Source organism: Wolffia australiana, chromosome 3, assembly GCF_029677425.1.
Source record: "Wolffia australiana isolate 7733 chromosome 3, ASM2967742v1".
Classification (NCBI taxonomy): Eukaryota; Viridiplantae; Streptophyta; class Magnoliopsida; order Alismatales; family Araceae; genus Wolffia; species Wolffia australiana.
The window spans coordinates 6,280,596-6,294,596 of NC_135837.1; the positions used below are offsets into that span (position 1 = coordinate 6,280,596).

At 40.9% G+C, this 14,001-nt stretch overlaps 1 protein-coding gene across 5 annotated transcripts; it reads left to right on the forward strand.

Moving 5' to 3' along the window:
• The first annotated feature begins 1,806 nt into the window (after positions 1-1,806).
• On the forward strand, positions 1,807-7,727 carry RNR1 (ribonucleotide reductase 1). 5 transcript variants are annotated; one of them, XM_078572301.1, is made up of 17 exons: positions 1,807-1,882; positions 1,959-2,187; positions 2,290-2,351; positions 2,459-2,546; positions 3,121-3,384; positions 3,851-4,091; positions 4,230-4,306; positions 4,391-4,561; positions 4,689-4,781; positions 4,925-5,074; positions 5,148-5,234; positions 5,347-5,511; positions 5,586-6,061; positions 6,636-6,783; positions 6,878-6,961; positions 7,144-7,266; positions 7,479-7,727. In XM_078572301.1, exons 2-16 carry the CDS (start codon positions 1,960-1,962, stop codon positions 7,225-7,227), a joined length of 2,418 nt encoding a protein of 805 aa, XP_078428427.1. In that variant the 5' UTR covers positions 1,807-1,882; position 1,959; the 3' UTR covers positions 7,228-7,266; positions 7,479-7,727. The 5 variants fall into 5 exon arrangements, with proteins under 5 accessions (XP_078428427.1, XP_078428429.1, XP_078428425.1 ...); XM_078572303.1 differs by having other exon boundaries at positions 7,147-7,266; XM_078572299.1 differs by lacking the exon at positions 7,479-7,727 and having other exon boundaries at positions 7,144-7,434.
• Positions 7,728-14,001: the final 6,274 nt, after the last annotated feature.

Consider the following 14,001-nt stretch of genomic DNA (forward strand, 5'->3'; position numbering starts at 1 on the left):
TATAGGGTGAATGAAAGAGTGAGAGGTAAATAGATGGCAAGAAAATTAAGAGGGGTAGAGAGTGGGAAGGAAAGAGGATGAGGTGAGTGGACAAAGGGAGAATGAGGGCGAAGCAGAGAATGATTAAAGGAGGGTAGTGGGTGCATGATAAATAGGAGGGCGAGAAAGAGAACTGATCATGTGATCAGGGGGATACCGAAGGCAATGGGTGCGAGGGAGTGGCAGCATTAGGAATAACGGTGGAAGTCTGGAACTTCAGGTCTCGGATGTGATGGCTCGGACGTGACAGGAATGTTGACGGGGGGCGATGGATGAGAACATGATGTGTACTTTGTCATGTCTGCAGTCTTGTCACACATCCCTTGTTTTTGCCTAAATCCATCACGTTTTTCCATCCGTCAGCGGAGCTCTTGTCTCATCCTTATTTCGTCACTATACGATGTCCTGTCAAAATGATGAATCGACATATCAACATTATAAAATTATAAATGCTCTTTTTCAGATGCACTCTCTCTCCCTCTCCCTCCCTTAATAAGCCACACACTCTCTATGCGTCTCCCGCGCACTCTCAAATGATTACTCTCTACGTCTCTCTCTCTCTCTAAGGCATATTCTCTCTCTGTTTCCTCTCTTTCTCTATCTTGTTCGAACTTCATCTCTCTATCTCTCTCGCTCGGGCTCCCTTTCTCTCTAACTCGATCACTCTCTCTGTCTCTCTCGCACTCCCTCTCTCATTGTCTATTGGACTCTCTCTCTCTCTTTGTTCCTCTCTATCGGTATCTCTCTTTATATTCTTAACATTACACAGTTTTATTAATTCATCCTTTCCCCATCCCCCCTTTTCATCATTTAAAATTCCATCACACTTTGTCGCCTGTTACAGCCGTCCCGTCACTTTTCTTGTCTGAGACTCTCTGTCACTATCGTAGATACTTCATGCATCATCCGTCACCATCACAGGGCTAATAAATGCCATTTGTCACTGGCCCATCACAGTGATGAATTACGTGACAGATGACATTTGTTGTTCCCTACACTGAATGGAGTGCGTGGGAGAGAGAGGGAGTCGTCATTTTCATCTTTTTTGTTGTTCATAAATGAAGATTTAACAAGACTTTTGACAGAATGTTGAAGATGGCAAAATCACAGTCTAGATGACACGTCAAAGGATGAACATATGACTGAATTGACTGCCATTCGGTGGCATCCGGTCCATCTGTAAGTGTCATTAGTCATCCATCGCCCTTCCTTAATAATAGACCACAGTATTTCCAAGTTTCAGTAAAATTTTAAATATTTCAGACTTTGGGTAAAAGGAATAAAACACGTGGCAAGACTATGCCACAAGTTTCAGTAAAATTATTAATTGACCACAAACATTTCCAAGTTTCAGTAAAAATTGAAATATTTCAGATTTTAGGCAAAAGGAATAAAACAAGTGGCAAGAATAGACCACAAGTTTCAGTAAAAAATAATAACTGACCACAAACATTTCCTAGTTTCAGTAAAACTAAAATATTTCAGACTTTAGGCAAAAGGAATAAAACACGTGGCAAGGATATACGCTAAAAGGAATAAAACCCATCCACACCGGATCTATGTCGCCCGACCACACAGATAATTTATATTTGTATATATATCCTCCGGTGAGGGCGTATACAAAACTCCCAGCACGAGGAGGAGGAAATATAAAAAAAGACTCGATCTTATCTTCCCCACGAAGGCACGCGCCAAAAACTTTCCCGCCAAAAAAATTCAAAATCGGTCTAACCAACTCTCTTTCTCTCTCCTCGGCCGCTTGTATATATAAAACGTGCGCAGAGGTCTTTTCCTATTTGATCGAGCCCTAATCGATTGCGCGCGTTCCGTCAAATCTCTCCAGGTAATCAATCTATTCACCGTCTTCCTGTTCTTCTCTGTGGATCTGCGCCAGTTGACTGTGATGGTTGTTCTAGCAGGATGTACGTCGTGAAGAGGGATGGGCGCCAGGAGACGGTGCACTTCGACAAGATCACCGCCAGGCTGAAGAAGCTGAGCTATGGACTCAGCCAGGAGCACTGCGATCCGGTGCTTGTCGCTCAGAAAGTGTGCGCGGGGGTCTACAAAGGCGTTACCACCAGCCAGCTCGATGAGCTTGCCGCGGAGACTGCCGCCGCGATGACGGCGAACCATCCGGATTATGCGGCGGTGATGATCTCAATCGGTTTTAATCGGTTTGTAGTTTTCTAGCTCTGATCTATCCGTTAACGAATTTTTCAATCTGTTGTTTGGATTCCATGTACAATCCAGCTTGCGGCGAGGATCGCAGTCTCAAATCTGCACAAAAACACCCGAAAATCGTTCTCTGAAACGTACGCATCCTTTGTATCGTTTGTCTCTGTCTTTCTTTACTGTTGTCGGGGCGGTTTTTTTATTTCACTGTGGTCACTCTCTCTGAGTGGTTGTCGTTTCGGCGCAGGATTAAAGAAATGCACAACCACGTTAGTGAGAGATCTGGGATGAAAGCAGCTTTGGTTGCGGACGACGTGTATGAAATTATTATGAAGGTGATTATTGAGCTATCCATACTCTTCGGACCAATTTGAGAATGTTTGATTCGCAATTTCCTTAATTTTATTGTTTCGCTCTGGGGACTGGTCAAGCCTAATTCACGACTGAGAGATTTGACCATAATTGATTGCGGTCCTCTCTCTGATTATAGAATCATTGGATCTAGGTTTAACTATCGTCGCCGAAAATGTCATACCAATTACTTATAATATTCTTATAATTTGAGAAATACCAGAAGTAAATAAAAACTTATTTAGACATGGCACTGGAATCGTGCTTGGTTTCCCGGTGGTTCTCTTGTTATTCATATTGTTTAATTTATCTATAATTGCTCACATGTTTTATCGCTAATTCTATTGCAATGGGAATCCATTGAACATAGATTATCATCTTTAATTGACGTTAACTGCTTATCTTAAAAAAATTGACGTCAGCTATGCGAAATCCTTGCCGTTCAGACATTTTCTTCCACTTTATTGCATCGAATTAAATACTTCTACGAATCCTAATTCGAATGGCCCTGATTCCGCTAAAAATTTTAACTATTTCTCCATTTATTTTATTTTTCAGAATGCTGACCTTTTGGACAGTGAGATAATCTACGACCGAGACTTTGACTATGACTACTTTGGGTTTAAAACACTGGAGAGGTCGTATCTCATGAAAATCCGGGGCAAGGTGGTCGAAAGGCCACAACACATGCTTATGCGGGTTTCAGTCGGTATCCACAAGGAAGACATCGCTTCTGCCCTTCAGACTTATCACTTGATGTCTCAGCGGTGGTTCACTCACGCTTCACCCACGTTATTTAACGCTGGCACCACGCGACCACAGGTTACCCAGATTTCTTCCCTCTTCTTCTTTACCCAGATTAAAGATCTGGTTGAAAAATGACGATCACAATAAGCGTCATCAGCATCCACATGGATGACGAAGTGGACGACGAGCGTGTCATCGTCGCCAATCCTACTTCGCTCTTATCCATACCGAGGTTCTACGTCTAAGATGAGAATGGTGGGTCGTAGTCGTCATCCGGTTTCCAAAAAACCGTCATCGTCATTTATCAGTTTTCAGTAGACCATACCATCATCCTCATCGATTGAACTTAGTCCCAGAGTAAAAAAACAGTTAAACTCGCTTCACCCAGATTAAGTTTCTGCGTCAAAGATGACGATAGGGAGTCGTAGACGTCATCCGGTTCTCCTTGTCGTCATCGTCATTTATATGTTGAATTGGCCTTCCCCCGCCAAACCCAGACAGGGTATAAATCTTGATTTTAGTTCAATCGGTGAAATTTCAGCTGAGCAGCTGCTTCCTAATCTGTATGAAAGACGACAGCATCGAAGGGATCTACGACACGCTCAAAGAATGCGCTGTCATAAGCAAATCCGCCGGCGGAATCGGCGTTTCCGTGCACAATATCCGAGCCACCGGCAGTTACATCCGCGGAACAAACGGCACTTCTAATGGCATCGTTCCCATGTTGCGGGTCTTCAACGACACGGCTCGCTACGTTGACCAGGGCGGCGGGAAGAGAAAGGGTAAGCGTTTCACCCTTTTACGAAATCTACATTTTCAATTCGTTATTCTTAATTTTCCCTGTCATTTACAGACGGCTCTCCCATTTACAAAAACAACATTTTTAATTCGTTATTCACAATTTTCCTTATCATTTACAGGCGCCTTCGCCGTTTATTTGGAGCCGTGGCATGCGGATATATACGAATTCCTGGATCTGAGGAAGAACCATGGCAAGGTGAGATAATTTTAATGCCCATGAATGGATGACGATGACGAATGCATGGAAACTTGACCGATCTGATAATTTACTTATGATCAGGAAGAGCAAAGGGCGAGGGATCTGTTCTACGCGCTATGGGTCCCAGACCTGTTCATGGAGAGGGTCCAGAGCTCCGGCCAATGGTCGCTTTTCTGCCCCAACGAGGCCCCCGGCCTCGCAGACTGCTGGGGTCAGGAATTCGAGAAGCTCTACGCCAAGTACGAGTCCGAGGTCGGTTCCCAGTTTTTTTCCATTTAAAGAAAAATCATATTAAGTTTCCAATGTCTCTTTATCTCACTAAATATTTAGTCAACTTGAATTTGTTATATCTATTCAAAAAAATATATCTATTACCCAGGGCAAGGCCAAAAAGGTGGTTCCCGCGCAGAGCCTCTGGTTCGAGATTCTCAAGTCCCAGATGGAGACCGGCACGCCCTACATGCTTTTCAAAGTATTTCTTCAAGAAATTCTTTTACTTTTAACATTAATTTTAAACTTGCCCAACATGCTTTTTGAAGAAGTTTTTTCGTGGTTTTAAAATATTGGCATTACTCTCGTCGCGAGATTTTGCTCTTATGTTATTAACATATGCAGGACTCGTGCAATAGGAAGAGCAACCAGCAGAATTTGGGAACGATAAAGTCTTCGAATCTGTGCACGGAGATTATCGAATTCACTAGCCCGGATGAGACTGCGGTTTGTAATCTGGCGTCCATCGCCCTGCCGAGATTTGTCAGAGAAAAGGTTTGATTTTTCATTAGGCCCGTTCCGACCCAACCCACAAACTCCGGCATCAACTATTGTCTTCGCTATGCAGGGCACACCCATCGAAGCCCAACCCTCCAAGCTCGTCGGCAGCAGGGGATCCAAGAACCGGTACTTTGACTTCAACAAGCTTGCCGAGGTCTCTCTCTCTCTCTCTCTCTCTCGCTCATTCTATTTTGAAAATTCCAGCCTTCTCCTTTATTTCTCTCAACAAAAGCGATCAGTCCATCAATTAGTTTGGAATTGCGCAGGTGACCTCCATTGTGACTGAGAACCTCAACAAGATCATTGACGTCAACTTCTACCCCGTGGAGACCGCCAAGCGGTCCAACCTCCGCCACCGCCCCATCGGCATTGGCGTCCAGGGCCTCGCTGACGCCTTCATCCTCCTCGGCATGCCCTTTGACTCCTCCGAGGTCCTAACCTTCCTCCTAATTCCCTCCCTCCTCCATTCAAAACTACTGAACTCAATAAATTCCTTCACCCACAGGCAAGGAAGCTGAACGAGGAGATCTTCGAGACCATCTACTACAACGCTCTGCAGGCATCATGCGAGATAGCCAAAAGAGACGGCCCGTACGAGACCTACGAGGGCAGCCCAGTAAGCAAGGGAGTACTGCAGCCGGACATGTGGGACGCCCCTCCGTCGTCGGACCGGTGGGACTGGGCGGCGCTGCGGGCGGAGATCGCCGCCAACGGCGTGCGCAACTCGCTGCTTGTGGCCCCCATGCCCACGGCCTCCACGAGCCAGATCCTCGGCAACAACGAGTGCTTCGAGCCTTACACCTCCAACATCTACAGCCGCCGCGTCCTCAGTGGCGAGTTCGTCGTCGTCAACAAGCATCTGCTCCATGATCTCACTGAGATGGGCCTCTGGTCCCCCGTCCTCAAGAACCAGATCATCCATGATGACGGCTCCGTCCTCTCCATCCCCCAAGTCCCTGACAATCTCAAGTCCATCTACAAGTAAGCACTCTCCTCTCCATCCTTTTTTTTTCTTTGAAGGGGGAGGATCACCCTAGATCGGAGATCAACCCAAATTTAATGGTATATATAGTCATGGAGAATACATGGCCGGCCAACATGGTCCACTAACCGTCTTTAACGCCCCGCCAGCCCAGTAGACATGGTCGTTCTGTTCTTTTAGTGCGAATTGTTCGTTCTGTTCGGTTTTTCGAACAGAACAAAACGAATTCGAACAGAACATCGCACAGACCCTTGTGCGGTTCTTTGTTCGGTTTGTGCAAATTTTGTTCTAGTTCTGTGCGAATTTGTGCGAATTTGCGAAATTTGTTCGTTTTTGAAAAAAAAAAAACAGAACAAAGAAAAAGAACCGTTGCGAATTCTTGGTTCTTTTCAAACGAACAGAACAACCATGTCTACAACCCAGTAGGAGTCACAATTCTCCACATCACGCAGAACAGTATCTGTATAGACAGCCCTTCCCTTAAACACATTATCATTATGGTGCAGCCATATCGCCCATAGTACCCGAATGATGACATTACGATGATGATGATCATCATCATGGATGGTGCAGGACGGTGTGGGAGATCAAGCAGAGGACTCTAGTGGACATGGCGGTGGACAGGGGCCGCTTCATTGACCAGTCCCAGAGCTTGAACATCCACATGGACCAGCCCAACTTCGGCAAACTCACCTCCCTTCACTTCTACGCCTGGTCCAAGGTTCTCTCTATCCATCTCTCTCTCTCTCTCTCTATCGATTATCTCTCTCTCCCTTTGAGCTTAGGTGCGGTGTTTAACCATCATCTCAATGTAGGGGTTGAAGACAGGCATGTACTACCTGAGGTCTCGGGCCGCTGCAGATGCCATCAAGTTCACTGTCGACACCTCTATCCTCCAGGTGGCTCCCTCTCTCTTTACTCTATTTATCTATCTATCTCGCTCCCAGACTTTCAATAAATCTATCTGGTTGAGTTCCTAGCCATATAGCAATCTTCAATGTAATTTTGACCTATATATACCATCTCTATCTATGTATCATCCATCAATCTGACATTATTATATTTCTCGTTTTTCTCTCAGCAGAACAAGACGGAGGAAGATAAAATGGCGCAGGTTGCCTGCTCGTTGGAGAACAAGGAGGAGTGTATGGCCTGCGGAAGTTAGAGAGAACCATGGTGGAGTAGTTAACTAGAGCAATACCAGGTTTGGCCTGATCTCTCTTTATCTACAATACATGAAATGCATTCCATTAGTATCAGATGCGTCTTTGGGTCAACAGTATTATATTTGGCTTCATATGTAATTTATTAACGGTGGATTCCAAGCCAAACAAGATGTTAAGCTAATTTGAAGGTCATATTTGATTCATCATTGACGAATCTGGATCTGAATCTTCATGTGAGTTGACTTTGTAGCCTTTGGCCATCTGAAAAACAAGGCTTGCTACTTTCGATCAGAGTTCTGGAAAAGTGAAGGTGCGAGTTTCTGAGTAGCAACTTATGCTGATTTGGTATGCTTTTATCTTGAAGCCAATTATGAATGAAATTCTGCTTAAATTCAAATTTCCTAGGGCTATGGCTATCTTTTATCTTGTTCTCTCGCCAACAAATGAAAACTTTAAGACATTCACTAGGAATGATGATGGCCTTGTGTTGACTTCTTGAGGTTAACTTGCACTCAACTTGAGCCAGACCTGTGCGTTTACATTTCTTCATAAAAATACCAGCTAGTATTAACTTCCTTACATTTTGCATTGATTTGATTAGTCTTGATCTTCTCTAAATGAAAGTTACTTCTGAATTTGTTTCTATTCCGGATGTAGTCAAGACTTTGTCATGGAATGTTCGACATCATGATGCAACATCATGAATGTCTCAAAAAGGGAGAGATTAAGGGCTTGATAAATATTTTTCTTGCCTGCTATAGTATAAAAAGATATTTACTGAAGACTATAAAGATAAATAGATAAAATAGCTACGCTTACTTTGAGTTAAATTGTGAAATTGAATCCGAATTCTTATAACTTTTATTTTAAAATCAGTGTTATTTGAGCCCTTGAATATATGAATATTTTATATGCATTGGCCTCTAATGTATTGAGTATTAAATCAGACACAAATGATGTTGTAAATATAGCTATATTTTGTACATTCCAATATGATTTAACTTAATCCGTATTTTTACTCATGAACAGTTTCACTTATCTGAGTGTTAACGTGGATAGTATCTAGATAATGCAGGGTACGAAATACTCGTCCAGTTATTTATATGTTTCCAATCATAAATCTAGTACCTTCTCGTAAATGAATCGTGACCTTTGGGTATAAGTAACTGGAATTTATTAAAATGGAGTGTAAAGCAAGATATTCAAACAAAATCCTCAAATTTGTCATGAAATTTAATTGTTTGAATGATATTATTCTTGTTGGTGTGCGGTACCGCTTTAATGGTTGCATATGGAGTGAATAATCGTTCAGGGTATCACATCTAGAAATTTTTTTTTTTATGTTAAATAACTCAAATTTTGGGTATAGTACTGCGTGATGAGTGTGTTAGTTCATGGTCGCTCCAGTTATCGGATCAATGTAGTTTATTTTAATATTCAAATTATATTGGAGTAATACAGATCAATGATTCCTACATGTCTTGGGTCATATTGTTGGTTCAAGCATCATTAATATGATCATGTTATGATCTCAATGAAATGTCTTCAAAAACCTATTGTGTGAAACAACATCTAGAAAATATATATCTACATTCTTCGAGGGTTCATTTAGTCAGTAATAACAAAAGTAAATAATTTTACGATGTATTAGCGGCAAAACATGTACAATAGCGCAATAGCCATCTTCTTTTTAACTAGGAAAATACAAAGGGACAACTCTCAAATCATTGGTCCTAAATGTAAAAAAATTTATAAAAACTTCTATTTGTTCTGAAAATTACATGCATATTTAAGTCAACGCATCTGGATGACCTATGATCTACAACATTTCAAATGTACTAAGTCATTTGAAGAAAATTATGATTAATAAAGGGCCTATTTTTTAAGTCCTTAATAAAGAGTACATTTGGAGTAAAAATCTAACTCATGTGGATCAAAAAACGACTTCTTCTAACATGCTGCCACCAACTCCTTTCCAATCTAGTGAATCAGTGTAACTGAGGAAATCCCAGTTGTCACCTTGAGGCACTTGGAGCCATTACATTGGGACGTAATAGGCAATACTACCATATGACTATGACATTCATCATGGCTGGTAGCATTGATTTTATAATAGCATATAATGTGAAAATTAGGTTGTTTTGTACTTCCCTTGGTAGAGACACCAAACTGTTTTTGTTCTAAACCCTTGATAAACTCAAAATTTGGGATAAAATTATGTCATTGTGAACTTGAGTCATATTTAAAAACCCATTGATAACTCAATATAAAGGTATTAAAGAATATTTCACTAAGGAACAATTTATTCATATTTCATATTAAATCCTAACTTGGAGCATGTGCATTTATTTAAGTATCATGTAAGAACTCTCCACATATATTCATCTTTTAAGTAGTATAAAAGTATAGTTTTTTGTACTTAATGTGACCCACTTGGCCAAGCAGCCAAGTGGGCTGAATCTAACCTCTTCTTTGGAGAATTTCGAACCTTTTTCAGGACTAGGAAAATTTCTCAAACGAAAGGACAGGGACTCTTCATGAAGCCAAAGGAGATCTCATTGGGCTACTGGGCCTCCCCCTTGAGAGAAGACCCAAGAAGGAGCTCCAAGAGACCCTTTAAAAGGATTCAGATTCTCTGGAAGGGGCACTAATGGGCCTATGGGCTTACCCCAACTCTCACCCATCAACTTGATCCAATATCTAGAGCATACCTATAAATGCTTGACTCCTTTGCAAAAAGACATCCTGATTTTTCATTTGGAATTTCAGTGAAAGGGTGAGAGGTTTTATTCTTGCTCTCTCTCTCTAGAGTTATGATAATTAGTGAGGGCCAAGTGGAAGGTGAGATGTGATAACGTGCATTTTTAGCACCTTAATCTGATCATATTTACATGTTTATTTGCATTAAATTACTTATATTTGTATGTTATCAAGCTCAATATGATAAAATCTAATTTTAGAACGACGTTCTGAATCTTCTGCATTTTATGTATTTTTTGGGGATTTTTATGATAACAGATTCTAAAATAATATGATTTTGAGACGTAACAGCTATCGGTGATGATTGGCAACAACCAATCATTTAGCCGAGCAATCATGGCTCCGCGACTCGCAAAGCCATGATTGCATTTCTGCCTAACAAATTGATTTCTCGATTTTCAAGGGAAGGGCAACGTGGACAAATAAAAAAGGAAGCCTTTTGTTGCAATAAATGCGTGCGTGGGAGGAGGGAGAAATTAACAAAAACAGACTTCTCCTTTACTCTTTCTTTGAAATAACGATGCGCGACGTGGCTACACGACACACCGCCAAGTGTACAAGTGGCTCGCGCTTGTACACGTGGCGCTTGCGTGTCATTTGCTGATTGGAACAAAAGAGAAAAAAGATGACGTGGCAAGCAATGACATGCCTCCACGTCAGTTACGAGCTAGTACCTTATTTAATAAATAATAAAGTCCTATTACTTATTTTTGTCCATTTCTAAATGCAGGTACACATGGCGCGGAAAACGAGAAGCTTGAATGCGGAAGATGAGAAGTCCAAGTGTGGAAGACGAGAATATGTGGAATATTGAATGATGTGACTGTTCAATCAAAAATGGAAAATGAGGAAACGTCAGAGACGATGATGAGGAGAGAGAAAAAATAAGGGCTAGGATTGCTCCAACTTCAAACAACCATATCTTTTGATCTACACCTCTGATTGAGCTGAAATTTTCAGCACAACTTTGTCTCCCCCTCCTCTTTCCATCCATATCCTCTGATCTATAAATAGAGGCATGGATCACTGTGAAATTCATATTGAACTTTCTTCCTACTTGTGTGGGCTGATTGAAAGATAGTGAGTTTTGAGATCCATCAAGTGTATTCTTGGTGTCCCGGATGTGTGGGGGGAAGCATTGGAGAACAAAGGGTATCTTAACGGCACTTGCAAATCGTCGTGATCCTGACGTAACATAAGGATCTAAGGTAAGCATCTTCGTCTTACATTGCTCTTTTCTTGACATCATAGTTTGCTTAGTTAGGGTTTACTATCATATCACCACCTTAAATTCCCCTTATCTCATCTATATCTTTTCCATCACACCGTTCCTACATTCAATCGCTATCGTGTCCTTCGCATTCGCTATCTCATCCGCATATCATTACGCATAATTCTACGTTCAATTCCTCTTTTCTTGGTAATTTAAGTTGAATTATAGCTATATACAACATACTACGATATTACTATCTGACCTACTCTACTCTAGTATTTATCTTTTCTCGTATTGTTAATCACTATATTAAGAATTTATCATTGATCATTGTTCCCTGTGGAGACGATCCGTAGTCACCACTAACTAAACATTTGTAAGTAAGTACGGTTAAATATATTTTTATTGAATAATCTCAATTACCAATGACAAATTAAACTCCTAAATTTAAGATTATCAAGCTGACAAGACTTAAGTGGGAGAGATAAGTCCTTTCTCTACTCCTTCTCCCAAGGGTTCTCTCCTCTCTCTTTCTCGACATTGAAGCTGCCAAAGGATCCAATAAGTGTGAAGCGTCTAGGGCTTGCCGAGGTGGAAGGAAAGGCCTGCCAGACTGGTAAGCCAATTCTTTCTTTCTCTATCCTTATCCTTCTTGACTAATCTTGATTTCTTGTGGAAGAAATCAAGATTAGTGTTTTTTCTCTCTCTAAACCACTTGCCCTGTGGGAATTGGGTGTTCTTGGCCTAAGAACACACCCAATTCCCTTAAAAACACTTCGCAGATCCCGCAAGTGTGAGGTGAAACATAGTCTTTCAAATCTTTCGACCAAGATTTGTTCAAGAATAATAATTCTAAATTCATTTTCTTCTGAATTTCCTCCTGATTTTATTTCGACGAATTAAATTAGGGTAAAACTCTAGAAAAATACCTAAAAATCATCAAAAATATTTTGAACTTACGTGAAAATTTTATACTCATTAAAAATCATTTCAATGGGGAAATTCATAATTCATTGTCGTTTACACTCCATTTAATCAAAATAAAATTGAATACCTAATAAAATTGAATACCTAATGTTTTAAGCTTAAATCCACTCAGATTTGGCCAGGTGCTCTCTGTGGTTTGACCCTCGCTCCCCTATTAGTGAGGAATATATATTATTGCTTAATCAAGAGAACTCCTCACTCGACCTAGGTTAGTGATACTTAATATCAATAGCCTAGATCCCTAGTTCCCAGATTATGACCTATACTGATAAAATAATTTAGTTAGCTAGTGACGAGTAAGGGTCGTTCCACAAGGAACGTATGTTAGGGAAGTAACTTTCTCGATCAGGTGAATTCGAGCGGGTGAAAAGGGTTACCTATAGTGTACGCTGTGGTGAGTGCTAATACTGATCACAATGGAGGTAGTGGTGATTTAAGAAGAGGGTTGTGTATTGTGTTAGTAGTAGTAGAGGGTTGGAGAGTAGGATGAGAATGTAAATGTAGACGGGAATAGAGATGTGAGACTAGATGGAGATGAATGAACGATGAGAAGTGGCTAATTAGGGTTTTGTAAGTTAGGGTTTACAATATATGATGATGGAGAGATGAGAAGGAATGAAGAAAAGGGTATAAGGTGTAGTGATATTGATAGTGAGAATGAAATAGAATGATGATTAAGGTGGGAGAGTGCTGTATTTTTTCTTAAACAAAAGGGGAGAGATATGTAATGCGATCGTAAAGGTATAGGGGATACGTGAAATGAATGATACATGAAGATGGATAGAGATGATGACGGGTGAAGATGGAGGTGGATGAGGGATAGTGATGGATGAAGATGTTGTATGATGAAGATAATCAAACTACCTAAGTGTGACGAACAAGACTAAATGGAATCCTATATTTCATCATGATCAAGGCATCTTTCTCATGCCACCCTTAAAATTTCAGTTCAATCCAAGTTCTGGATTGACGGATATCAAGCCTGGAAATCGGACAATGCCTAGCCGTTGATTCAATCCAAAGATTTCTCCTTCCTCATCCTCATAAGCGTTGTCACGTTGTCGGGTTAGGGTTTTGTCTCATCCTAGCACTAAATGATTCGTTGAGATTCTTCATTGTTATCTGCAATCGACAGCTCTCATTGCGCCACATATCACCTTGCGGAAAAAAGACAAAATAGTAATGATGGTTTATATTATTTAAATTTACTCTTAAACAGGCAAGTGGCATCTGACATGGTGGCGCGTCAGCACTCACCACATCAGCTGGATCCCTTTGGAATCCAATCATGGATTGACACATGCATGCCACATGTACACGTGGCACCATGTGTCATGTGAAACGTGGTGCTGTCGCCCTTTTTTGACTGGTCAAAAAGAAAAAGGAAATCATTAATTTGAAAAAAATGAACCTTGGTCCATGCGCTGCATTTATTGCAAAAAAGAGCCTTTTATTGGTCCACATCATCCTACGCCAGAAAAGAAGCAATAAGCAAATTCATTAGTCTTAAATGCCATTTTGCATCGCCAATCGCGCTGCCATAATGGCTTTGCTAATTAGATTGGCATCAGCTTTCAGAATTTGGTTGATAACATGCATATATAAATAATTTAATGGAAATAAATATGTAAATATGGTCAGATTAAGCTACTACAAATGCATGTTATCAACCCTCATATCTCTCTCTGTGTTTCTTCCTTTTGGAGGGTTAGATGCAATTACCCCTTCTAGTCCAAAGAGGTTTTACCTCCCTAGTGAAAAATAAATGCCAAGTTCATCCTATTATAGACCCTCTAACTCTTTCCTATAATAA

Excerpts from the sequence above, each read along its gene's own strand:
- RNR1 (XM_078572301.1), top strand. The coding sequence starts at position 1,960 with ATGTACGTCGTGAAGAGGGATGGGCGCCAGGAGACGGTGCACTTCGAC. Across the intron at positions 2,547-3,120 it reads TGTATGAAATTATTATGAAG|AATGCTGACCTTTTGGACAG; the intron begins GTGATTATTGAG and ends TTTATTTTTCAG. Across the intron at positions 6,962-7,143 it reads TCGACACCTCTATCCTCCAG|CAGAACAAGACGGAGGAAGA; the intron begins GTGGCTCCCTCT and ends TTTTTCTCTCAG.